Consider the following 27,083-nt stretch of genomic DNA (forward strand, 5'->3'; position numbering starts at 1 on the left):
AGGGGAGGAAGCAGATAAGAGGGAGGGAACAGGAAAACAGCAAGCTGCAAATGTTCTTGTTGTGCAGTGTGGCATGCATCTACACAAACACACAGCAGTTCGACATTTTTAACCAAAAGATTTTTTTTAATTAAAAGTCAATATATATCCAGAAAACCAAAATATACACATTAAATTGAGTGACATATATTTTAGTTTTAAAATTTTGAAAAAAGTGCAAACATCACAGTATCTAAAAGCTTACATATGTGAGTTCTGCTGGACATGACTGAAACATAACGCCAATGAAATACATGACAATTTTACATTTCTATTTAATACTGGAACGCATCCAACCAAATAAATGCATTTTGGCCCATTTTAAAGACAAAGGTCTGATAATCAGGTTTGAAAAAAAGAAAAACAGTCACTCTGGATTCATTTATAAAATATTCACTTATTAATTTACAGTGTGGACAAATGCAATATGGAATTTACCATCTGCACATTAAAACAGTTCAAAAGAAAACTCACTGAGGCTCAACAAGTACATGTTTAAATGACCGAAAATCTAAAGTGCTACTTTAAACAACTTAGGAAGCAGCTATAAAAAAGCATACATGATACAAAATATAAAATAAAAAGCTTATCTAAAGTTCAAAACATCGTCAATAGTATTATATAGCTTTCTTTTTTTTATATACAATAGAACAGTAACCTGCATCTATTCCTGCTCGCAATTTCCGTGTTGGGAATAATTCATAATTATTTCCAACTTACAATTTCTAATTTCACATACGTTAGTTTGAACTTTGACATCCCCCTCCTGTACAACTAGAGCCAGTCTAGCTTTTCTGCAAACGCAGGCTTTAGGCCTGATTAAGGAGTTCCTGAGTGATACTGTCATTTCTTTGCCACGGGCCTAAATTAAAAGAATCAAGTGATTAAATGCCTTTTTGTAATGAAACTTGAGTGAATTATTGATATATAATATTTAGCTAATCGCCACCAAAATTAATTATAACTCAGAATGTGTGACATATAGAGCTATAAATAAACAGCAAATATATTTTGTAAAATGTTTCTTTTTTCTCCTGTTGTAATGATTACTAAATAGAACACAAGCTCAAGAATAAATAATTTAGAGTGAATAAAAAAGGTTTGTACACTCAAAGTTTGAGAAGTTACAGCAGCTGGATTATGTTTGGGAAGGAATACTGACCCATCTTCACTTTTACAGTTACACAGCAGGTCATATTTGTGTTTGCCCGTACAGCTAACTTGTGCTCGTTACTACCGAGTTACAGAGTTAAGAAACGTAGGATATATGGAGAACCTGCTGTACCTTTTTTTTTTTAGCTGTAGCTCATATTCTCCTGCAGTTACCACCCCTGACAGACACATTTCATCAGAACACTCCTCCAGGAGAAACGTCCTGGTCAACCTCCAGCTCCTCCATCACTGGTGGTATACTGGCATTATTTTTACATTCAAAGTCCGGCTTCTGCATCTTTGTTCATTTAACTCTTCTCCTGGGCCTGGAGCATGTGCTGCCTGGTAGATCCGGTGCTGCTGCTGCCAAGACCAGAGCCACCAGCCTGCTTCTGCATCCAGTCCAGCATGCAGAATCGCAGCATCAGGAAGAAACCTGTGAGCGACAGACGAGAAACCAAGATTCAAAATGGATTGTTTTTACTCAGTTGCCACAGTATCTGATTGTTTTAAAAAATCTTTGACGTGAGTGTGATAGGGACAGAAAATTTGCAGTAAATATGCTAGCAGGAAACGAGCATGATTTGCAGTAAGAATAAGTCAGTGGCAAAACGTTCTCAGATATACTACATAAAAAATGAGCCTTTAATATCTGTTATTTGCAGTAAATGCCACCACAGCTCTGGAAAACCTCCTGTGTTGTACCAGTGCCAAAGACTTCACGCCCCAAGGACCTCAACAGCTACAGGCCGGTGGCTCTGACATCCCACCTGATGAAGACCCTGGAGCGGTTGGTCCTGGCTCAGCTTCGGCGCCTAACAAGCTCATCACTGGACCCACTTCAGTTTGCCTACCAGCCTGGCATTGGAGCGGATGATGCCGTCATTCACCTCCTACATCGTTCCCTCGCTCACCTGGAGACCGCTGGAAGCACTGTGAGAATCATGTTCTTTGATTTCTCCAGTGCCTTCAACACTATTCTTCCCTCGGTTCTGAAGGACAAGCTGGAGAACTCTGGAGTGGACCATCACCTCACTACCTGGATCCTGGACTACCTCACCGACCGACCACAGTATGTGAGGACTCAGGGCTGTGTGTCGGACAGGGTCGTCTGCAGTACGGGGGCCCCACAGGGAACGGTTCTGGCTCCGTTCCTCTTCACCATCTACACTGCAGACTTCTCCCACAATTCCACCCAGTGCTTCCTGCAGAAGTTCTCTGATGACTCTGCAATAGTCGGCCTCATCACTGATGGGGACGACAAGGAGTACAGAGGACTGACTCAAGACTTTGTGGACTGGTGCCAGCTGAACTACCTCCAGATCAATGCCAGTAAAACCAAGGAGCTGGTGGTAGACTTCCGCAGGCACAAGCATTCTCCACTGCAACCACTGAACATCCAGGGTATGGACATTGAGGCTGTGGACAGCTACAGGTACCTTGGTGTTCATCTGAACAACAGACTGGACTGGACTCATAACTCAGACGCCCTCTACAGGAAAGGGCAGAGCAGGCTGTACCTGCTGCGGAGACTCAGGTCGTTTGGGGTGGAGGGCCCACTCCTGAAGACCTTCTATGACTCTGTGGTGGCTTCTGCTATCTTTTATGGTGTGGTCTGCTGGGGCGGCAGCATCTCTGCTGGGGACAGGAAGAGACTGAACAGGGTGATCAGAAGGGCCAGCTCTGTTCTAGGATGCCCTCTGGACCCAGTGGAGGTGGTGAGTGACAGGAGAATGGCGGCTAAGCTGTCATCCCTGTTGGACAACGTCTCCCACCCCATGCAGCAGACTGTGACAGCACTGAGCAGCTCCTTCAGTGGGAGACTGCGGCACCCACGGTGTGGGACGGAGAGATTTCGCAGGTCTTTCCTCCCCACTGCTGTCAGACTCCACAACAAAGACTTTAACTGAACAAACACACACATCCACACATGTGCAATAACACTAAGTGCAATAATCTTTTCTGGCATCGTTGTATTTTTACTCAGTTGTATATAGCATTCGTATTCTATTTTTATCTTATTGTATATTTTTATTCTATTTTATTCTACTGTATATAGTATATTATTTTATTCTATTCTGTACAGCTGTGTACTGTATTTATTCTTATTGTATTCTAATTTTTGCGTCATAACTTTTGCACTGTCCACTTCCTGCTGTGACAAAACAAATTTCCCACGTGTGGGACTAATAAAGGTTATCTTATCTTATCTTATCTTATCATTCCTCAGCAGAACAGCTCACTTCACGTGTTTCTAAAATCATTCAAAAGCCTTAAAATATTTTTTTAACTCAAAGATATTGCATAATTTTAATATTTTTTTATTTAAAGAATTTTTGAAAATAAATTATTTTACAGTGTACAGAGGTGAACCAATACACTCGTGTTTTTATCAGCTGCCTGGATGTAGCTGAACAATGACTCTAAAAATGATGAACAGAAAATGAAAAATTATATTCTGTTTTGTAAAAAATAAACCATATTATTTACAACAACTTCTGCTGACAAAAATATAATACAATAAATAATCTGTGGTATCATTTATGTGGTAGTTCTTACAATGATATCATAACGATTCAGTTTAAAAATAATCTTTAATCTTGTTTTACTGTTACGAGACATAGTTTAGTCATTTCTATGCTGCCTGCCTTTGCTTGGATCAGATGGTCTTTGTGTTCGTACCATTCCAAGCTTGTGTGCTAGCAACAAGGAAGTTGCAGAGAATCCTATTCTATACAAACGTACAGCCATTATAAATGCAGATAATGTCATGTCAGCAAACAGCTAGATTGGGCTCTAAATTGTTTCTATGTTTAAGAAAATAATACACCTGTAGGTAGGGTCATTTACAGACGTAGCATTTAGCCACTGCATGTTATATGGCTGGCATAGAACACATTCTGATACCACTATGCAGCAATAATGGGGTTAATAAATCACATATTTGGTGCTGAATCAAAAACAAGCATGCTGCATGTGAGAGGAAACAGCTTTGTCTCTGATAGGCAACAGCAACTGAAGGCCTTGATTAATCATGGCCATTGTCTCATTCCCACACTGATACAATAGGCCACTGGCTCCACATGTACAGTCACAGTGTATGAGCCAACAATGAATATACTCCCATCTAACAACCGACTATAAATAGTTAAAAGCTATAAAAGCACGTGGAGGTTATTCCAAGTCACTTTTTCTTTGGATCTGTGTATTTATTAGATGACAATGATGTAATTTAATGTTGAGAAGCATCATCATCCTCTTTTGACAGCTTTCTGGAATGTATTCATAAATAAGAACAAATGCAAAGTAGTTCATAAACATGAGCTCATCATGTTTGCAAAGCCAATGGCATGTGTCCAAGGAGTCTGTCATTTCCATTGTTTCCATCTACTGTGCTACAAAAACATCTACATAACACACTGAGGTAAAGTTGCATTGTGTTACAGGCTATGTGGTGTTGAGGTACACATTCCTTATTTGCATAAAGTTGAGGTGTAGGGTTCTATATGCAAATTAGGGGTATCCAGCATAATATAATGCCTCTGGAAACTCCCGAAGGATTTTGAAAGATGAAGATGCATGGCATTTCATGCCTCAGTTTAATTTTTTTTTCCTTTTTTCTTTTGCTGGATATTTACAAGTGAGTGGCCATGTTGGTTTTTGTCTGAAAAGCAAAGAGTCCATGTGAGCTGTATTATCAGGAGCAGTTCAGTGTTCGCACAGCTGTAGGAGAATGTATGAGAGTGAGAGCATCTCTCAGTCATCATGACTGTCGAACTGCTCATCTATCACGTGATGGTCTGCAAAACATCCTTATGGTACTTGTCCTTAAGTATAACATCTCATTTTAAACCTGAAGTGTAATCTGGAATCACTGTACAGCAAAAGCACTGACCTTGAAATGAGTTGAGGATACAGGTGATGAAGAGAATAAAGGTAGAAATGGGCTCAAACTTAAGGAAGGCCAGACCCCAAGTGGTCCCATATAAGCAGCTGAGGCCCCAGATGCTGAGAAACGCCACTCGGTTCTGTTTCCATTCATCCCTGGTGCGGATCTGCCTGTAGACCAGGAACAGCATCACAAGGCCAGATGACACCAGGAGGGCCAGAGTCATCATGTTGGTCAAACAGAAAGCTAGCCAGCCTTTATTCTCATTTATATCCATCCAACACCTGGAAAAATCAAACAGTCAGAAGACAAAGAAAAAAAAAATCCAGAATAAAAATGCAAATATAAAGGCCAAATGATGTTCAAAATATGCTCAGCATTTTATTAAAGATTCCCATAATCCCCTTGAAATGTTTTGCTGTTGCCTTGAAAGCATGATTTTAAATACAAGCATGTGCTTGTATTTATTCACTTTCCAAATAATTTTAGATCAGATAAGGAAAGGCTTACATCTTATATGGATTCTCAGGGTCTTCGCTTGGTGGCACCTCTATGAGCCCATAAATATCACCTATTGGAGCCAGGATGACAACGGGAACAGCAGGAAGAGCTGGAAAAGAATAATCAAGAGTCTTACATGTGCTTTACCTTTATGTGTCATGAGATACATTTCAGAAATGAAACTCACCAAAACCAACTAGGTTCCAAATGTAGGGCTTCAGACGGGGGGTGAAGACCATGTACACCAACCAGAAAGTGTGCAACACTTCGATGCCCATCCAGGCGAAGGAGCAGAGGAGGGCGTAGTGAAGTACTGCTCCTACCCAAGTGCACACACTTTCCCCTCCCACGTTAGCCAGGACTCCATTGAAGAAAAAAATCAGGCTGAGGAAGGCGAGGGACACAGCTAAGCCCACATGGATGGGCAAGGACTGCTCCTTTGATCGCCTCCTTGAAAGTCAGTGGAAAGTTAAAATAATAAAATAATAAAAAAAATATCTATATTGTATATTACATTAATAACATCTGTACCTTTTCCTGCAGAGATATATTATAAGAGCAACACAGCTGATCAGAGATACGGCACATCCCAGATATGTAATGACAGTAAGCTCCAGCAGGTGGGGCACTGGTTGACGATTCAGGTCCTGCCATAGGAAACAGTGCAGTGAGCAACATGGCCTTCACAAGACACACTGGTACAATGAAGACTGTTGATTTCTGTGTATCTTTTAAAAATCATTACTAATCTCATCACTATTGGTTTCTGTCTGTTGTTTATTTGTTGTATGAAAAGCAGTGTATCCGCATGTCTCACCACCAGCACAGTGAAGTACGTCAGATGGTTACACTGACACACAGTGTGGTTTTCCCCACTCTGTTCTGTCTTACATCCATCCTTCGACCAGTTCACCTGCAGAGAATCTGCAACAGGGAAATATCAAATCAATCCGCATTGCTGAAAATTATGATAAACGAAAATACAGATAAATATGTAAAGTAGCACATAATATTCATCTCTAAATGGTTCCAACCTTTTCTGGTGTCCCATGAAACACATGCCCTTGTTTTTCTTTTCTGAAATAAAGAAGGAGGGGAGAGACATGAGCTGCAATGTCACCACAATGTCAAAGAATATCCACGTCACAGGTGCTTTTATGTGTTGTTGTGTGCATTGCACAGATGCAATAGACAGCCTCATAAATTGCATAAACAACAGTCTGTTTCTGCCAGACATAAGGTTAGAAAAGAAACCTATAAGTGGTTTCTGTGTGTTTGCTGCACCGTGGAGGTAGATATGCAGACGTCACGGAAGTAAAAACCATCTTGTTTGTCTTTTAACAGCATCCACACCTGAGCCACATTTGACAGCCTGTGTGTGTATTGACATCTGTACTGCTGCACATTGCAGTCAATTTCAGCAGTTACTATTTGGTACAGTAAGTGTCAGTTTAAGGAAGTAGCTTTAAGTAATATAAAGTGGGTGGGGAGCGTACTGATACAGGCTAAACGCCACAGAAACACACAAACTTACAGATACGGCTTCATGGTAAAAATCTATCCTAATGGGTTCAGGCAGATTTCTGATGATCTCGTTCTCCACCGTGATTTCCACCACATCATTGATAGGCTTGGCAGTTTTGTGAGCCTCCTGAAACAAACACACACAACTTGACCTTCATCTTACACAATGCAGCATAAATATTTGCACACAAAGCAACAAAAGTATTCCAGATAGAATCGCAAATGTGAACACTGGAAAAAATTGCAGGCTGACAGCTAAATAAGGTCACCTGAAATCCTGTCATATGTGCCTGTATCGACTGAAGGCAAACAGCCTTACCTGTAACAGGGAGATGTTCTTGAAGAAAGTGAAGGCTACATTGTTAACATTTTTCGCAGCTTGTTTTAAGGCAGCAGGGAGGTGGACAGTGATATTGGACTTGACAGGTCTACCAGCAATGGCCTGGAAAAGACAGCACATATAAGAACTGTGAGTTTTTACAATGTAAGCAAAACCTGCTTCACTCTGCAGCTCTGCTTGTGGCTCTGCTTTGAGATTGTTGGGTTACTAAATGACTCTATTTTAGGGTCGTTTAGAGGAAAAAAAAAGTCAGCTTTCAACACCATCCTGTAATCGTCAGTAGAATGCTGCCATCAGTCACTTTTATGTGACTAACCTCCCACCCTATTTTCTGTACTACATCACTTCTCCCCTCTACTTGCATGAATACTCTAGGTTATTCAAAAATGTGCTGTAAAGTAAGTCTGGATTAAAAATGGAAGCACACAGTCTCAGATGCAAAGAAGGTTTTTTGCTAATGTCAGCAGTGCAAACTCTAAAAATATGAATCTTCATCCCAGTCGTATGACTGAAAGTGAAACCTCACTTCTGCAGATGTGTGATTCAGGTGAAACCTACAGAAACCTAATAATTGGATTTAAAAGGTGATATTACTCTGCAGAGCGGGACATTTTTGTGTGTTGTTCAAGTGTTGTTTTTTACCTATAAAAACATATCCGTGTGCCACAGTGGGCGACATAAATTAATTACAATGAACTGCAAATGTTGTTTTTAGTTCATCCCTGACACAATGATCATCTTCTTGAGCTATCATTAGTTTTTATTAAATTTCAATTATTTTTCAATTTCATTTTGTTTCAGTATAGTTTATTACAAATAACATTTTGATCATTTTATCTTTTTTATAATGTAGCTATAATTAAATGAGATTGTAAGATGAGGTAGTTCAGAACAGTAACACTGCAATACAACAGCTGACACACTATCACAGAGCATCCACTCTCTAAAAATAAATCAAAGCCTTCTCACACTGGTTGGTTTGAAAAAGAAAAGGTTAATCTGAAGACAAGTCTCTTTAACTTTTGTGTGTTTGTCTTACAGGTGATGTGACGCTGTGGCCTTTGAAATCTTCCTTCATCTCCACATCAGATTTGTGAGCGTATGGAGGCTCAGCACACCTGGACACAAACATCAGGCACAGCCATGATTATAAGTTTGTCATGTTTCATTTGAATGGAGCAATATTACATCAGACAGCTAATGTCTTCACTCCTCGTTTGTAATCAAAGTTTGTGTACTTCAGGAAGGATCAAGTCTACAACATCCTGCCATGATATCCCTGCAATAAACTGGTGCATGTGAGGAAAAGAGAGGAAATTACTTGTTGGGGCCGGATTCCCGTTTCGCCTGTTCACATAATTCTGCTGCAAAAACAGAAAAGAAGAGAAAGTTCTGATTCTGACATGCTGCACTTGATAACAGAAATCTGAAATGCTGGTTCAGCAAAGCTAAATATGAACAACATTACAGACAAACTGAGTTATTGGAACAAATAAAACAGTACAGAACATCAATTTTATTTTTTGCTAAATATATTTCATTCACAGATTTTCTATCAAGAATATGCTGACACAATATGTGTAATCTTCCTTACTGTAGTTGGTGGAATTTGCTTGAAAGTTGTACGCCATCCGTGTTTTGTCGGTGATGAAATCATGATTAATCTCGGTATTGAGGATGCCGTAGTCTGCTTCTTGTGTGTTTGGGCCATCACTCAGGTCAGTGCAGCAGGAATCCTGCAGGCTTGCAGGTGAGCACAGAATAAGCTTCTTCTCTCCTACCTGAACATCACAACAGGAAAAACAAAAACAAAAAACAGAAATTATCATAATAATCTTGAATTTAGCTAGTGTAGTGTATGCAGTGTACAGAACATCATATAAATTTTACATTTTGTTATATGGCTTTTAGAATGTGGTGGTGGTATATTATTATACACATGTGCTTTTTCCACATCTTTCATTTAACTACCTCACGCTCATTTTTAGTTGAGTTCTCCTGAACTTTAATGTTATTGAGTAAAATAATGGGTGTCAAATGATGAAACAAAAAAAAAAAAGCATTTAGAACCCACACTTAAATTTAAAAATTGTTATCACTTACTGTCAGCATTAACTGGTCCAGCAGTGGCTCCCAGTCCAGACAGAACTTGATGTCCTCCCCTGACTCAAGTCCAAGGTGCTTGAAGGTAATCACTTCAGATCTCCTACACTGGGCTGTGATCTGCCCGTTGATGGACAGAAAGCTCTCATTGGCTGAAATGGAGATTCCTTTACAGCCAGTAGAGATGTTGAGGTTCAGGCTCAGGGGGTTGTTGCCATGGTGCCATGTGCCGCAAAAGTTCCAGTCCAGGTCATTGTCATTGTTACTGGAAACTGTTAAAATACAGCACACAGTATTAAAACATAATTAACACATTTAGCTAATTGGTTCTCCCACTTGTTTTGAAAATGAAAAATTTCGTCTACTTCACAATGGTATTAGTGACCAGTCCAGATGATAAAAACAACCCTCTTGCTGCACTCTACTGTATGTGCTTTCATCCTGGTGGTAGTTTAAGGGCAGGGATTATTCAAGAGAGAGAAGTTAAGCATTTCTAAAGTAGACCTCTTGCAGGGACTTTGCAATGTGGACTACAAGTGCTCAAATAATATTTTTCACTTCTCTTCACTGAGGTGATTTAAATATTTGTGGTTTGAAGCTACTGGGAAACTTAGTGGGTTGTATTGCAGTTCTATAGTACTGAGTGTTTCCTAGCATGTTGTCGCTATATTATTTTCCTCCTCCAGGGCTTTGCTTTGGTTACATGACTGAAAGCAATGAATACTACACCTCCGCATTCAGTAACACAATCCTGCCATCTACCTGCATTGTTTGCTAAAATGTCACTACTTTGGCTAGACTTTAGGTTCAGGGCAGAAAACTGACATGTAAATGAATGTGTGTCTGCCAGCACTTGGGTAATAGGTCACAGTTACAATTTACAAATTTTAAACTTATGATCAGTTCATGAGCTCGGCGTTGCATTGATTCCTATTGGAGCCCATGTGTCCTGCCTTGCTTTATGATACTGACCGAAGAGTTCTTATGGTAGTGGAAGCTTTAACTCTCCTGTGTCAGCAAAGTATTTCCTTACTATCTGAGGCACTCTAGTTGTCTAATGCTCACAAACAGAGGTCACATAGAGAAAAATACTATAAAGGAAATGCTATGAAAAACTGATAATCTAATATATTTTTGAGAATTCTGTCATGTTCATTTAATGTCTCTTCTAGAATATCTATAAAAAGGGCAACATAACGTATAATGTAGGAAGTGGCACAACATGAATGCAGTTTGCTTTATGATGAACAAGATAAAGTATCTCTAAGATCTTACCAGTGGTGAGGATGATTAAGAAGAGCGCAAACTTCAGATTATCCATCGGCTGCAGCTCGGTTGCTAAAACCTGTTCTGCAGAAATACAAAAAGTGAAACGGTTTTAAAAGGGGAACAAATTTATAACTGCGTAAATGCTTATGCAAGGAGAACAGCAATTTAGCACCATTAAAATCAGTGGCTAAAACTGTGTGTGTGTGTGTGTGTGTGTGTGTGTGTGTGTGTGTGTGTGTGTGCATGGTTAAATGAAAGAGCACAGTGTTAATTTGCAGCCAATTTTAACCACATATAGAAAATGTTAGAACAAATAAAAAAAGCATATCAATTACATTCTTTTTACATGAAGTCATAAAAAAACGAAACAAAAAGTTCCCAGTTTAATGTAATGACATTTTCTTAGTGATACCATTCTCATTTGGACGCCTGGTTTGTTATCTGTCCTTATATATCAGTGAACACAAATGAGTTCAGCCTCAAAATAAACACAGCGACCTTTCTAAGCTCTTATCAATGGAAACAGTCTTCCCCTTGTAACGGGAATGAGAACACATACACATGCATCAGCAATTCAGTCTTTCCATAACCCTACAGTGAGCTGCTTTTCCTCCAAGGTCAAGTGCTGAATAGTCAAGCAAGCTTATACTGACAGTTTCCATGTCCACCACCAGTTAGTGTCTAAAGCAGAAAAATATACAACTGGGAATTTTCTTTGAAAAAAATCCACTTTGCATCATATTAGAGAATCACATGACTGTCAACAGACGGACATGTCTCAAATAACCACAAATGCATTTTTGTCATTTTCAATTTCAACCAAAGACGGAAACTCATCCTAGTCTGGTGTCATTGCTTTACATCACCACATCCAGACAAGCTCATAGCGTGGAAGTTAAAACCTAACAAATACTAGATCTGTGACCACGTCGCGTGGGTTTACTGCATGGTATGCGTGACAGTGAGAATGTCTGGAAAATAATCAAAAAAGCAGACAGGAACCTGTTGAACCACAGACAAAGCAGGCAGACAGACAGAAAAAAGAACAATAGAAAGACAGGGAAATATCACACTGCATATCCTGAGAGGACAGCTTGCTATTTATAACACCCACACTCGATACTTGAGAAAGATATAAGCCTTGCACAACCCACCCATTAATGCACAGAGACATACAAATAAGCAAACAAACACACACAAACAGGAGGTTTATTTGATGAACACACAAAATGCTACCTTACTTTTTTGCATTATGCGGCACTTTCACTGATGCTCTATTGGCCTGGCTTCAGTTTTAGAGTTTGATAAGTCGGTGATGTTAACATGCTCAGTTCTTTGTTGTTTTTTTGCCTCTATATCTTCCTCTTTCCTCCCTTTTCCTTCTCTTGACACCCAAATTGGTCAATGCAATTGGCTGCCCCTCCCAAGGCCTGGTTCTGCTTGAGGTCTCCTCGTGTCAAAAGAGAGTTCTTCACCCCCACCATTGCCATATACTTACTCATAGAGGATGTCTGTTGTTAGGATTCTCTCTATAAAAACAGTAGGGTTTTTAGCTTACAGTACAAATTGCCTTGAGATAATAATCTGTCATGTAAATAAAGTCATATTGAATTAACTGCATTTTCTTATATATACCGACATGAGAATGCTCTAAATTTTAGAGCGTTAGTCTGTTCTATCGTTATCTGTGTCACATGTCTTCACTATGGTCATCCCAGTCAACACACAAGCCTCACCACTTGTTACTCAAGCATTTAGTTTGAGAGCGACAGCTGAACATTAGCTTTCCTGTGAAGATGCCACGTCACACCAGCCAGTTCTCTCAGCTGCGACACTTCTTGTGATGCAGAACTGTGGTTTGACATAAGATATCTTCTTGAAATGAAGCCAAGAAGACAATATCAAAATATCCCACAGTTTACTTTTCAGTTCAGTTATCTAACACAAAGACGTGTGAAAATGAAACCTTTGTATTTTCCGTGTCAAAGTGTGGTTTTGGCATTTCGTTCTCTGATAATTTAAAAGTGACAAAAGCAAAAAAGTTGCTAAGGTGTAACTTCAAGCGGTGCATGCTTGAGAAACTAATGTGTAATATAGTGACCTGCCAGGAAGGAGTGCAGTAATATTTCTCTGCCTCAGTTAAACAGATATTGTAGTTTAAAATATGTTACTGTCTTTTCATTTATCAAGGCTTTAGGATCTTTAGAAAACTTATTTATCTGAATTACAACTTTTACTAGAATAGCATGATACAATATGATATAATAACATGATTCATTGTGGAGCTCTGTATCATAATTTCAGCCTCTATGTCAGGAAAAAAGTGATTTATGAGATATTGAAAACGATGTGATTGGTGGTGTCAATTTACTGTATTTTTTCCACCCAACTATCTCTACGGTTAACCTTGAATGGTCAGAAAAAGAGAAAATATCCACTGAGCGGCAGTTCTCTGTGTAAAAATATCTTGTTGTTCAGAGGAGGAGCTTGCTTTGAACTGATAAGAAGGCAACAATTACTCAAATAACAATCCACATATGTTCACCAAAGGTAGACGATAAACTGTTGCAATAGTTTGATGGGTGAGAATTTGGTGTTAATAAAAGCATTCTGTCCTGTATCAACAGGTCAGCAGGTCAGAGTGGTAGTGGTAGAGTCTTTGTACATAACTTCCAAAATGCCACTGACTCCCTGAGTATTGTTGCTATGGTTGTCCATCCCTTTACAATCACAGAACAGCCATCATCTAATGACTGATTTCAGGATGATGATGCACCGTTTCACAAATTCAAATGGCCTCTTCATTCACTAGATCTTAATCCAACAGAGCACATGCAAAATGGGAGATTCACATCACGCATTTGCAACTGATAAGTCTGCAACAACTGTGTAATATCATCATGTCAATATGCTCCAACACATCTGAGGAATGTTTTTTTGTTGAATATGTTACAACAGTTCTGAAGGCAAAAAGGATCCAACCTTGTAACACCAAGGTGTGCTTAATGAAGTGGCTTAAGAAGAAGTAAGCTTGAGCATGGGATAATTGCTGTTATCAGTGTGTCTCATGAGAGAGACATCTGTTAAGGAAAAACATCAATTCCATCGGTCTGTTTCATGTATGTTATTACAACGGAAACGAAAGCTCAAGAGACCAAAGCTTGGATGAATCTTCAAAAGCAGTGAGTGATGAGCTTGTTTGGTGGCCCTTGTACCATGGTACCATGCTAGGACAGAAATGAGCTGTTGTGGTACCTTAACCTAAACACACACCTCTGTCTCTCCTGGTGGACTCGGAGGAACAGGAGTCCCTCCCTCTGTAGATACAAAAGGATCATTCTAAGGTTATAAAAACACGACAATAGTGTCATCAAAGTCCTACATATGACCTTTACACCTACACACCAATTTGGACTTTTTCGAGCTAAAATTCCCAAAATGATCCTTCCACAAAACCCTAATTTAGTTTGGCTCAAAATGTCAGCTGATCTCCTCCTACATATATACATATAAGCTGAAATAATGAAGTTGTGAATAAACATGGGTGTGGTTACTTTGTCAGCTGTTCCGTTTCTCATGAAAGTACATTTTAGAAACTACCCATATCATCAAAGAGAGTTCCTATTTATATAAATAAATAAATAAATAGGTAAGAAGGCCAATCTTGAGGCTTTAAAATGTTTGTCTTAATTTGTTATGTCTTATTGTTTGCATCTTCATAATAGAGTCCATGGTCCCAATACGTACTTAACACAATCCCCAAACTTTAAATTTAGAGTTGGGGTGAAATATCAGGTGCATCGCAGTGGTGATGAATTCACACACAGCATTAGTGTATGATTTGTAGCAGCATCACCCACGAACTGCTCATTACAGTTTTCTCATTATATCTACGAAGAGATCAGAGGTTAAAAATAAATGGCCACTGTCACCACACCCAGAGCTACAAGAGTGAACACACACTGTAAGCTTAGTTAAGGTGACAATGATGCCTATTATCAAATCTTTTATGTGCAATTATATAATTGGGTTCGAGTCTTTGCAAAGTTTGCAGTGACACAAATAATTTAAACAAATATATCCACTCTCTCTTACACAATATTTCAGCTTGTCGTGTAAACTATCTCTAATTCTGCACTCACTCTCTATTGTTCATGTACACTGGCCAGGGATCAATTCAGCACAAGAATTTCCCCTTTTCTTTCACTTCCTATGCTTGTGTGAATGTGGGTGTGAAAGAGATGCAATGACCAAAGCCTGGCATACGTGGAAGTGTGTTAGTGAGACGCAGTGCTCGCATACCGTAGCAGTCTTAGAATTTCTCACCTTTCAGCACAAAGACTCCACACATCCAGAAACTAAATTCACTCCATTTGTCACTCCTACACATTTATAAGATGATATGATAAGAGCCTTTGCCTCAGCATTTATGTGAACACATGCATCCATTCAAACTACCCACAACTGTGTTAACGAGACAACACTTGTGATTCCCCCGTCTGCTTGATTCTGTTTTCCAGTAATGACATATGTGGGTCTGACTCACCTGCCTATATGAATCATCTTTACAAGTTCTCACACTATGGCACAAAAGTCAAAACAATGTGTGACACAGATGGCAGAAAATGATACCAGACGGAGTACGCAATCTGTGTTCCAAGGTACATGGATATGTAACACTTTTATATTTGCTAGTGAATTATCCAAACCTAATATATTTTGCCACAAAAGTTTGAAACGTTTCTGCTCATCAAGGCCGACTGTCTTTGCCGTTCTTCATTCTCATTCATCAAACATAAACTACACTGAGAAGTGGACATGAGAAGTCTGCAACAAATGCGTTATGCTATTGTGTCAATATGGACAAAAATCTCTGAAGATTGTTTCTCTAATGTTTTTGAATCTTTAACACGCAAATTTTAGGCAATCTGAAGGCCCGAGGGCCCAACCTTGAACTACCAAGGTGTTAGTAATGAAGTGGCTGTGAAGCTTGAGGTAGGGCTGCTCGATTATGGCAAAAATGATAATCACGATTATTTTCACTGAAATTGAGATCTCGATTATTTGACGATATTTATTTAACCCTTTAAGACCTACCATAGAACCAAGTCCACCAGAGCTTATATTATTTTTTTTACATGCTGTAGTGCCATTTTTGGGAGCATTTCAAGTTGCTATACAACTGTTATAGCCCATATTTTAATAATATGTATGCATTAAGTCCATAGTAACTACATTAATTACAAAAAAGTGCAATAAACTACAAAACAATTGAAAATCGTTTTTTGTTTTTGTTTTTTTTACATATATTTCTACTTGGGGAAATTTAAGAGGCTTATCCCTCAAAACTTTAAATACAAAAAAGTTGCAAAAAATAGTTTCCCACCACAGTAAATTTATTTTGAGTGTCTTCATAGTTTTATTTTGGAGATACATCAATTTTTATATACTGCAGGAAAAACAAAAAACAATCCTATGATGCAAATTTGCAAAGAAAGCAGCATGTGCATCAAAATAAACTATTTCCAGCAGTGCAATTCGAGTTCTAAGCATCACAGAAACTATTCAGAAAAGTCAAACATGACTTATAAAAACACCAGTATAGGCTTTTAAGGCCTACAAGTAAAAAACTACATTTTCCGTGAAAATGAAGTCGGTTTCGGACAGGAAATGGCGGACATGCGATAGTTCGCGTTGACGTCTTGTTCAATGTGGGAAGTAGGGCTGGGTATCGTCACTGATTTCTAGAATCGATTCAATTCCGATTCACAAGGTCCCGAATCGATTCGATCCACGATTCGATTTAATTCGATTCGATTCGATTTAAATCTGGGAAATTTTGACAGTCAGAGATATAATTCAGATCAGGACATTTACATATTTTTGTATCTATAAAAAGGAAGCTGACACTCTCAAGACTTTATCCAAGGTGTGAGCATCACAGCAGATGCCTTTGTGTCAAAGTAGCTGAAGATAAAACACAGAAAAACATGAAGGTGATTTTCCTGGCCTGGGATTTTATAAAAATATTCTGCAGTACATCAAAAACGAAAGAAAACCATTAATTAATCAACATTACCTCTGACGTTACAGCGGTTTTATTAGAGACATGGCTAAGCATTTTGCATTTTGAATAATTTTAAAAAGTTTAAATTTGTTCAGTATTGAACAGCAGAAATGAGGTTTTCTTTTCGGAAGAATGTAAAAGGGGAAAAAACAGCGGCCGACAGCGCTGTAAGCAACAGTAGACTTGTGTAACAAGCAAGCGAATAATGAAGAAAGCGAAACTGTTCGAGAGAGAGGGGGGGGGGGGGGAGAGAGGGGGAGGGAGAGAGGGAGAGAGAGAGAGCTGCGCATCGCAATGGAAGCAAAACAGTAAAAGAGTGAATTCATGACGATGTTTATGTGAAGCGTTTGGATCTTCTTTTGCTGCTGATTCGGTCAATATTGTTTGGAGAGAGATCAAACTAACAGCTTTAGAATCAGCGCATAAAGGGCGTGAACACAAAGCGCGGACCCGGATCAGCGAGCTGTCGGCTTTCAGCCCCGACTGTGAGAAAGGCGACATCTAACTGATTCTGATCCGCGGGTCGCGCTGTGTGTTTAAGTCTATGTGCAGAATCCCTGTACCTGCTCTCATTTACTGTTTGGTGGTTCTTGAAATTTTGTGAGATGTCACCAGAGATTCTGGCATTTCGGACAAAATAAATTTATATTAAAAAATCGATTCAGGATTTTAATGAATCGATTTTACGTTATCCAAGCCAGAATCGATTTTAATCGATGAATCGATTATAAAAACCCACCCCTAGTGGGAAGTGTTACGAACAGCTGATCGGATCGGCAAAGCGTGTTTCTGGAATATTATTTTTTTGTTCCTGCAAGCGCTTTTTATGCAATTTTTGCAAAGCTTTATGTGGAAGGGAACCGTGACCGAGGACAAGCTGATGGCATAAGATGTAAGTACAACTCCTCTGGTTTCATATGCAAAACAAATTATTGCGCTAGCTTACGCGGTTCAGGTTCTACAGGGATTTAAAGGGTTAACAATAACAATGTATTGAATAATGACTTTAAAAAATAATATAAAATAGTGTGCAAATACTGATAACAGTGCAAATGTTTGCAATATAAAAAATAAATGAAAAATGTAAACATCTATGTTTAGTGAACTTTGCAGTGTTGCTCTCAGTTACGACACTGTAGCAAAGTGTACACACTATGTCTACTTGATCCACGTCAAGTAGAACCCATAATGTTTCCACACCACTGAAGTTTTTTTTCTTTTACCTCTCTTTTCAACCAACGGCAGTCACTCTCCTCCCCAAATAACTTCTGCATAGCTTTCCGAGCTTCCCTTGGGTCTTCTTAATTGTTGTGACACATGTTGGAAATGCAGAGAGGTGCGCTTGATTTGCCACACGGAGCAGCGTGAGAGTAAAGCACGAGGGAGGGGCTAATAATCGGCTCAGTCATTTTTAATGATCGTTGAAAGCCCAGATCGTAATCGTGATTAAAATTCGATTAATTGAGCAGCCCTAGCTTGAGGATAGGTAATTGTAATAATAATAAAGAGACAAATCTGTTTCAAAAATCCAGTAGTTTAAATTTGTTTTATGTATGCCTTTACAATAGAGACTACCGCTTGGTTATCAAGCAGGGTTATAGTTGTTATACTTACAGTTGCGGTGTATGTTTGGTAGCAGTTTACTACCACAAATACACTGTGCTAGAGTACCAATAAATCTGCTGCGGTTGTACTTTGACCTACATAACCAACCTGGTTTACGCTTGTACTACAATATAAGGTAGTCTAAGGTAGTGATCAACATTGTGGCCAGCGCTTACAACTGTATGGGCTGCGTTGACAGCAATGTGTAGTTACCTTTCTAGGCAGGCATAATCTTGTTTTGGTTCTGGCATATGTGAAAACGAAGTACTGACTACTGGTACTTTTTGGTGTGGGTGATATAAAGCAAAAGAACGAAAACCAAAAAAGTGCCATCTACATCTAAATCAGACACATGGACTTATTTTTTTCTTACAAGGGCAAGACAAAGTAGATGGATTTGTAAAGAGTACTGTATGATAGTAAAAAGTCTGAAAATAATCAGCCATGGATGCCAAAGTAAACACTAGAGCTACCTCCCAATTCAGAGTGAGCTAAGAAGATAACATATCGATCACCTGGTCTTGATGAAGACAATGGGATCCAGATATTTGACACCATCTCAATGCTTTTTCATGTATACAGCCACACCTAGGTTCTACAGAGAAGGGAAGTGCAAAGTTGAGGAAAGGTACAGCAGAAAGGGTTGCATTAACCTGACACATGTGGACATCACAGGCACTGGATTCATACAACACCTCACATCTCAGAAATGGTGATCACTCTCTAGGTTCAAGACTTATTTAATGGTACAATAGTCTACATGTTTGCATTGAATTGGTAAGTAAATAGAAAGTATTTTAGTTAGTCAGTAAACTGGACTAGATTGCAATAGAAAAAGTTCAGTTTGTCAGGTGCATGCAACTTTAATTACAAGTTTGAATAAACTGTGTTGGTCAGTCTGGCTGGTTAACAATCACACTTTGCTGTAGAAAAAAATGACTGAAGACATCATTTGCAACAGAAAATATATGATAAAACACAATATATCACAATAACTTATTGCAATATTTAGCAAAAGTATCAGAATCACAATAAATTGTATCATTGAGTTGGGTATTATGATAATATTGCCCCTTTGGGTCTTTGGTAATTCACACCTCTAGCAGATGAACTGAAACGCGTTGCATCGCCTCAGACAAAGACCTGTGCAATGTGGGCTAGATGTTAAGTGTGTTGTGTTATTTTGGGACACAGCCCACGCCACGACTTCTAGCATCTATGCAGCACACACATTTGCTAGATATAGCCATAACTGAGCAACGAAGTATACCAAAAGTATCTTAATGTAAATGCGTGTGACAGACTTATCTTCTAGTGAATTATAATTTACTTGTCAGTTGGGTTGATTTTCAACCAAACACGAAAAGATGAAGCTCTGACGACAGTAGACGAAACTGCTAGGATCAGCATTTCAGCGTTGCCACTGAGGGCATGCTAGGATGCTCACATTAGCATTTCTCTTCAAAAGTAAATGTTTATTTCATATACACATCTCACAAGACTTAGGTATCACATTATACAATTCACTTGTGAAAAGGGGCAACATTTAAATTTTTAGTCTATTCTTAGTTTAATCTTTCATGAGTTAATGAGAATGTTTTCTACAAATGATAAGCACCTCCTATTAAACCCTTTGATATACGTGACCTGGTTTCAGTAAAAGTACCTTGAAAATACCATTTCCTGTCATTCTCAAAGATTTAAAGTACCTCAGGGTAACATTTTCTGTCACTGCTTTTCATGTCTGTCCTTCTATTCTGCTGACTAGTCACCTGAGTTAAATATGTGAAAAAAAAAAACGACCCATCCAGTTTCACCATTTCTTTTACCCTCAGTCTTGGAACAAGCTGGAGCATTTTAAATTATAGACATATTAACATATTTATTATGAATGTGCCTTTAAAGTAGCCTGAGTTTGTTTCCTGTGGCAGTTTTCAATCTAAATTCACCCCACTCGTCTACAAGCAGCAGAGTGAAGCAGCAAAGAATGTGCATGGAAGAAGAGTAAGCCAGGGAACAAAAGCTGCTCTTTGTTGTCAGGCTTTAGAGCTGAAGTGACAGCGAGCATGAATAAGGGTCAAAGACCACTGGCTGATTCAGAGGCTGGTTCAGCCAGTGGTTAAAAGAACTGTGCACACCCATACTGACAGCTTACACTTACAAAGCTGTCACTTACTTTTAAATTAGAATATTCGCTGATTGCATTGAAACGTACGTATGTGTTTGGATTTACTTATTTTATGGCTCTATATGATTTTTCATCAAGAAAAATGACAGAATCAATTAAGGGACAAAAAAGGGGTCCTTAATAAGCATTTCAAGCCTTTTCTAACACTGGCTTAAATGGTGCTGCTAGGAGGAGACTTCACTGGGCTACACTTTTGTGCAACCGTTTCCTAAAAGATAAGACGTTTTTGTTTTTCTGAAGCACATTACATGAAGCAACGGGCCCAGCAGTGCTGCTGCTGTCATGTTGATTTACAGCACTAACGCTGAGCGGCTACTGAATGAGTCTCAAAGTGAGATTCTAAAACACTCAATTGAAAGTATTTGTAATAAGTTGTTTGTTTTTTCTCATCTCACCACATGCAGCAGACACTCAACTAAACCCCAGGAAAGCTGAGTCAAAGCAGGAATGCGGAGATATTTTTCAAGGTTAGGTGGAATATGGGTCGTGGGGAATGTTCCTGAGGGTACATTTGCATTGGACCTTGCATACCTTCCCATAGCACCACAGTGATGCAGGGTGCATGTCTGTGCATGTGATTACATGGCTCCTTTATCTGTATCTCGACATACTCTGCGAGGAAATTGGAGGAGCAGGTGGAATGCTGCACACATTTCCTTCGGGGATATGAATAAATCAATAAAACAACACACATACGAACTCTGGCACGGACAAAAGACTGCATATTATTAAGTCTAAATCACCCCCAGTGTGGCCTTAGGTGATCGCCAAGGGCTTTGGTTCGCCATCAACGGCTTTCTTTTCCTCATTATTAAAAAAAAAGAAGTCAGCACAAAGGAGAAGCGCTTTCTGCAATGAGTCACACAACCACAGCAGCATTTGCATTTCTCAAGATGAATGGTTAAAAAAAATACCCTTCTCATTTGTTACTTTATCACTTTCAGTTTCCAGTAGTGCCCATCTTCTGTTGTTCAGGAGTTTTTTTTTTTCTACATGAGTGAAGTCTTTTGATTGTGCATCTCATCACTGACAGGAAACCGCACGCTACAGCTGTAAGGAGAGCAAGTTCGAGCTGTTATCACTACCTTTGATGGCTGCCTTCAGGCAGCAGCATGAACCCAGACATCACCTCTTTGTACAGATACAGGCTGAGAGAGGTGAAGAAAATGGTAACCAATGTCACAACCTTTTTACTGTAAACAGCGCACTGATGTATTCCTAGCTCAAGCACGCACATAAGCAATGAAAAAAGAAATTAATGTGAAATAAACAAGGCAAAATAACACATTAAAAATGGGTCGACCACTGTTAACCAAGCCATTTATAATAAATACTAACACTGAACCACTATTATTATCTTACAGGGCATGTAACAAATGAGCCTTAGTATCTCTCTCCTTTTTAATGTTTTTGTAAATTAATTATCACTTTATAGCACAAAGATTATTTAGTAAGATTATTTTAGTTTATATTTTATTCACAAAATGTTTTCATAAATTAATTGAGGTGCAAATGTATATCAGAGATACTCAAACGCATACATAAATAGATACACACACGTCTATCTAGCTATCTATAATGTGATATATACATATCTCTCTGTCTCTCTATACACACGCACACATACACATATATATATAGAGAGAGCGAGAGATAATGTGATATATACATATGTGTGTGTGTTTAACTTTAGCCTAGGTTTCTAAAGCCAACCAACATATGCAGCATTATTCTTCCATGAGCGCGTAGGCTTACCTTGAATATTTCCCCCGTCAGTATTCGAGGTTTCAGGTCTCCTCGTGAAAATCACCACTACGCTTTATGATGTTCAAAGTCTTCACCTAACACTTTCGCCCACTGTTCCACTCGCAGTGAACCCACTAAAAATGGAAAAGTGTAGTTCCACACGCCCGGGATTCTCCAATCAAAGAAGCGAAAATGTTAACCGGGATAAGGAAAAGTTCATCCTGGACCGTTGCTGCTATTTTTTTTCCCGGTAATTGCGGCAGCAGCAGTTCGAAACCGTGAAAACGTTTTTTGTTTTGTTTTTTAAAGGAAAGTGAGCGATTAAAAAAAAGTGTCCCAGTAAAACGATAATTGAAGCCGACCACCGCGAAGCCTGTCCACAGATAACTAGGTGTCCGCGCCGGCAGCTGTCGAGTTTACTATAATAAGGGAACTTTTCCTTTAGACTTTCAAAATAAAACCTAAGCAAAATAAATAAATAAATAATAATTAAATAATGCAAAAAACTCATCTTGTAATCTCAGACAGATTCTATGTGTTTGTTAAAAGCATATGCATCTTTAAAAAAAACAAGAACTAAATTTAGCCATAGAGTAATTTAGTTACCTATATTTTTTAGGAAACTGAACTTGACTAAGTTTCAATTTCACACTTTGGTCATTGGTGCTTTTATTTTGAAGCCACGCAATTTTGTCCGTATCTCTCTCTCCCTCTCTTTAAAATTCCGAGTTTCACTTGACTGCTGTCACAGCAGCAAGGTGTTCAACGGAAAGCCAGACAGAGTGACTATCCCTGGATCTTGGGGGGAGGGGGGGAGCAGAAGAGAGCGAGAGAGAAAGAGAGGGCTGAACTGAAGAGGACGGGCGAGAATCCAATTACTCATTCTACTTCTAAGAACATTCTCAAGGGGACAAACCTCAGCACTACATAGCTTTATTGAATAACTACCCACTTAATGCGATTGTTATTGGCATATAGACATTTATTACATTATGCTTTGTTATCACATCTTATAAACCTCCTAAAATTTATAATTTTATTCATATCGATTTATTTTGTTCACTGTGGGAAGGTTTGTTCTGAGTTGGGCATTGCTTAAAAGCGCAAATCAGTTATTCTATGCGTGCTTAAATGCCACTTAAGTAGGCTACTTCTTAAGTGCCTGAACACTTGAAAAGGCAGGCCTGTCTCCACCTTATCAATAGATCAACATGCCATAAAAGTGACTTATTTTTTGTGATACTGATATCAGGAAGGCAGTTATGACTGTACAACGTCAATGCCACAAGCAGCTGGCATGCTTTTAGACTTCAAATATCACCACAAACCACAGCTTCACCTTGGAGATGCTTTGAACAGAGATGCAAAGAAATCAATGAGAAAACCCCACAGGTGAAGTGCAAAAGACTAAAATTTTGTTATAATGTGATATTTAGCATGAACAACAGACAACCAAGGCCCTCGGTGTCCTTAATTACAAAAAACAAAAGTGTAACATTACGAACAGCTGTAACACTGTTCCTTCCTTGTGGTGTCCAAGATAGATTACATTCTATCAACTAGTTTATAAAATAATCTTCAGCTGCATGAGACTAGGAGAAGTATTACTCTACATATTTGAGCTGAGTTTATGACTCAGCAGGCAATTCTTCCTAATCGCGACAAATTTTATGTTGCAAGATATCAAGCAACAAAGGCTTGAGTGTCTTACTACTGGCAACTTTCAAGAAACCCCAAAGCTGCACAAAATATAGACATAACCTTTTTTCAAGGTGCACACATGCACAAAGTGTATGCTTGTATATGTTCAAAATCTTTTTTCGTGCACTGTCTTGTGTGGAAGTATTATATGCAGTGGCTTGCAAAAGTATTCGGCCCCTTTGAACTTTCCCACATTTTGTCACATTACAGCCACAAACATGAATCAATTTTATTGGAATTCCACGCGAAAGACCAACACAAAGTGGTGTACACGTGAGAAGTGGAATGAAAATCATACATGATTCCAAACATTTTTTACAAATAAATAACTGCAAAGTTGGGTGTGAGTAATTATTCAGCCCCCTTTGGTCTGAGTGCAGTCAGTTGCCCATAGACATTGCCTGATGAGTGCTAATGACTACATACAGCGCTCCTGTGTGTAATCTAATGTCAGTACAAATACAGCTGCTCTGTGACGGCCTCAGAGGTTGTCTAAGAGAATATTGGGAGCAACAACACCATGAAGTCCAAAGAACACACCAGACAGGTCAGGGATAAAGTTATCGAGAAATTTAAAGCAGGCTTAGGCTACAAAAAGATTTCCCAAGCCTTGAACATCCCACGGAGCACTGTTCAAGCCATCATTCAGAAATGGAAGGAGTATGGCACAACTGTAAACCTACCAAGACAAGGCCGTCCACCTAAACTCACAGGCCGAACAAGGAGAGCGCTGATCAGAAATGCAGCCAAGAGGCCCATGGTGACTCTGGACGAGCTGCAGAGATCTACAGCTCAGGTGGGGGAATCTGTCCATAGGACAACTATACTAGATCTCAGTGCATCGTTCGATACTGTTGACCATAATATCCTATTAGAGCGATTAGAACATGCTGTAGGTATTACAGGTACTGCACTGCAGTGGTTTGTATCATATCTATCTAATAGACTCCAATTTGTGCATGTAAATGGAGAGTCCTCTTCACATACTAAGGTCAATTATGGTGTTCCACAGGGTTCAGTGCTAGGACCAATTCTGTTTACATTATACATGCTTGCCCTAGGCAATATTATTAGAAGACATAGCATACATTTTCACTGCTATGCAGATGACACCCAGCTCTATCTGTCCATGAAGCCAGATAACACACCAATTAGTTAAACTGCAGGAATGTCTTAAAGACATAAAGACCTGGATGGCCGCCAACTTTCTGCTTAATTCAGATAAAACTGAGGTTATTGTACTCGGCCCTGAAAAGCTTAGAAATATGGTATCTAACCAGATTGTTACTCTGGATGGCATTACCTTGGCCTCCAGTAATGCTGTGAGGAACCTTGGAGTCATTTTTGACCAGGACATGTCCTTCAACGCACATTAAACAAATATGTAAGACTGCTTTCTTCCATTTGCGCAACATCTCTGAAGTTACAAATATCCTGTCTAAGAGTGACGCTGAAAAACTAGTTCATGCTTTTATTACTTCCAGGCTGGACTACTGCAATTCGTTATTATCAGGATGTGCAAAAAACTTGCTGAAAAGCCTTCAGCTAATCCAAAATGCTGCAGCAAGAGTCCTGACAGGGACTAGAAAGAGAGAGCATATTTCTCCTGTATTGGCTTCCCTTCATTGGCTTCCTGTTAAATCCAGAATTGAATTCAAAATCCTGCTCCTCACATACAAGGTGTTGTGTCCCCCACAAGCCATGTGGGGGACACAGCAAACATGTGGAAGAAGGTGCTCTGGTCAGATGAGACCAAAATGGAACTTTTTGGCCAAAATGCAAAACACTGTGTGGCGGAAAACTAACACTGCACATCACTCTGAACGCACCATCCACACTGTCAAATATGGTGGTGGCAGCATCATGCTCTGGGGGTGCTTCTCTTCAGCAGGGACAGGAAGCTGGTCAGAGTTGATGGGAAGATGGATGGAGCCAAATACAGGGCAATCTTGGAAGAAAACCTCTTGGAGTCTGCAAAAGACTTGAGACTGGGGCGGAGGTTCACCTTCCAGCAGGAGAACGACCCTAAACATAAAGCCAGGGCAACAATGGGATGGTTTAAAACAAAACATATCCATGTGTTAGAATTGCCCAGTCAAAGTCCAGATCTAAATCCAATCGAGAATCTGTGACAAGATCTGAAAACTGCTGTTCACAGACACTGTCCATCTAATCTGACTGAGCTGGAGCTGTTTTGCAAAGAAGAATGGGCAAAGATTTCAGTCTCTAGATGTGCAAAGCTGGTAGAGACAGACCCTAAAAGACTGGCAGCTGGAATTGCAGCAAAAGGTGGTTCTACAAAGTATTAGTGATGGGTCGGTCGCGAACGAAATGGCTCTAGAGCCGGCTCTTCGACGTGAACGACGCGAGCCGGCTCCTTATCACGAGCCGGTTTTTTTGTTTGTTTGTTTTTTTTCTTTCTTTCTCTCACCCTCTCTCTCGCGCTTTTTTTCCGCTTCACTCTGCACGCGAGCCTTGTGCTTTACGCTGGGCAGAGGGGGGAGGGGCGGTAGTTACACTCAGTAGCACAGGAACAGAGCAGGAGGGAGAGACAGAGAAAGAGCCAGGGATAACAACGTCACATTAGAAAGGTATAGTAATCATCCACAACTATTTTCAGTTGCAGATGATAAAGGATTGAGAAAGTTTATTCATGCAGGTCCATATGACAGACAATATGCATGTTCTTTTTGTTTTCATATTATAATTTATATTTAATTGTGTTGTGGTTTGCAGTGTTTTGTGTTGTTTCACTTTAAATTTGTAAAAGGAAAAAGCTGAAAATTTAAATAGTTAAAAATTGAAATGTGAATAGTTGACTTTTGTATTATATGATTTATTTATTACATTTTATGTGGAGTGAATAAATAAAAGTATATTTACGGTGGCCCCTACAGACAAAGCACATACAAACTTCAAATCACGTACAAACCCTGAAGCACGTACAAACTCCAAAACA

The 27,083-nt window shown here is 39.2% G+C and overlaps 1 protein-coding gene across 1 annotated transcript; it reads right to left on the bottom strand.

Moving 5' to 3' along the window:
- Window positions 1-1,499: 1,499 nt before the first annotated feature.
- On the bottom strand, window positions 1,500-22,516 carry adgrg1 (adhesion G protein-coupled receptor G1). Its single transcript, XM_085351649.1, has 15 exons — window positions 22,433-22,516; window positions 10,824-10,898; window positions 9,549-9,820; window positions 9,040-9,226; window positions 8,767-8,809; window positions 8,485-8,563; window positions 7,425-7,547; window positions 7,116-7,232; window positions 6,616-6,658; window positions 6,399-6,505; window positions 6,113-6,228; window positions 5,769-6,031; window positions 5,591-5,690; window positions 5,087-5,364; window positions 1,500-1,627 (listed from the first exon to the last, which is right to left on the bottom strand). The coding sequence occupies exons 2-15, from the start codon at window positions 10,867-10,869 to the stop codon at window positions 1,500-1,502; spliced, it is 1,902 nt and encodes a 633-aa protein (XP_085207775.1). The 5' UTR covers window positions 10,870-10,898; window positions 22,433-22,516.
- Window positions 22,517-27,083: the final 4,567 nt, after the last annotated feature.

The sequence above is a fragment of the Diplotaxodon limnothrissa genome, linkage group LG1, assembly GCF_057381915.1.
Source record: "Diplotaxodon limnothrissa isolate DT_005_m linkage group LG1, D_limnothrissa_male_GT1.1, whole genome shotgun sequence".
In the NCBI taxonomy this organism is placed as follows: Eukaryota; Metazoa; Chordata; class Actinopteri; order Cichliformes; family Cichlidae; genus Diplotaxodon; species Diplotaxodon limnothrissa.

What these genes read in the sequence shown, in the direction of transcription:
- adgrg1 (XM_085351649.1), bottom strand. Translation starts at nt 10,869, where the DNA reads ATGGATAATCTGAAGTTTGCGCTCTTCTTAATCATCCTCACCACTG. An exon ending in TGGACCAGTTAATGCTGACA is followed by an intron (nt 9,227 to 9,548) that starts GTAAGTGATAAC and finishes TGTGATGTTCAG; the next exon opens with GTAGGAGAGAAGAAGCTTAT. An exon ending in CGGGAATCCGGCCCCAACAA is followed by an intron (nt 8,564 to 8,766) that starts GTAATTTCCTCT and finishes GTTTGTGTCCAG; the next exon opens with GTGTGCTGAGCCTCCATACG.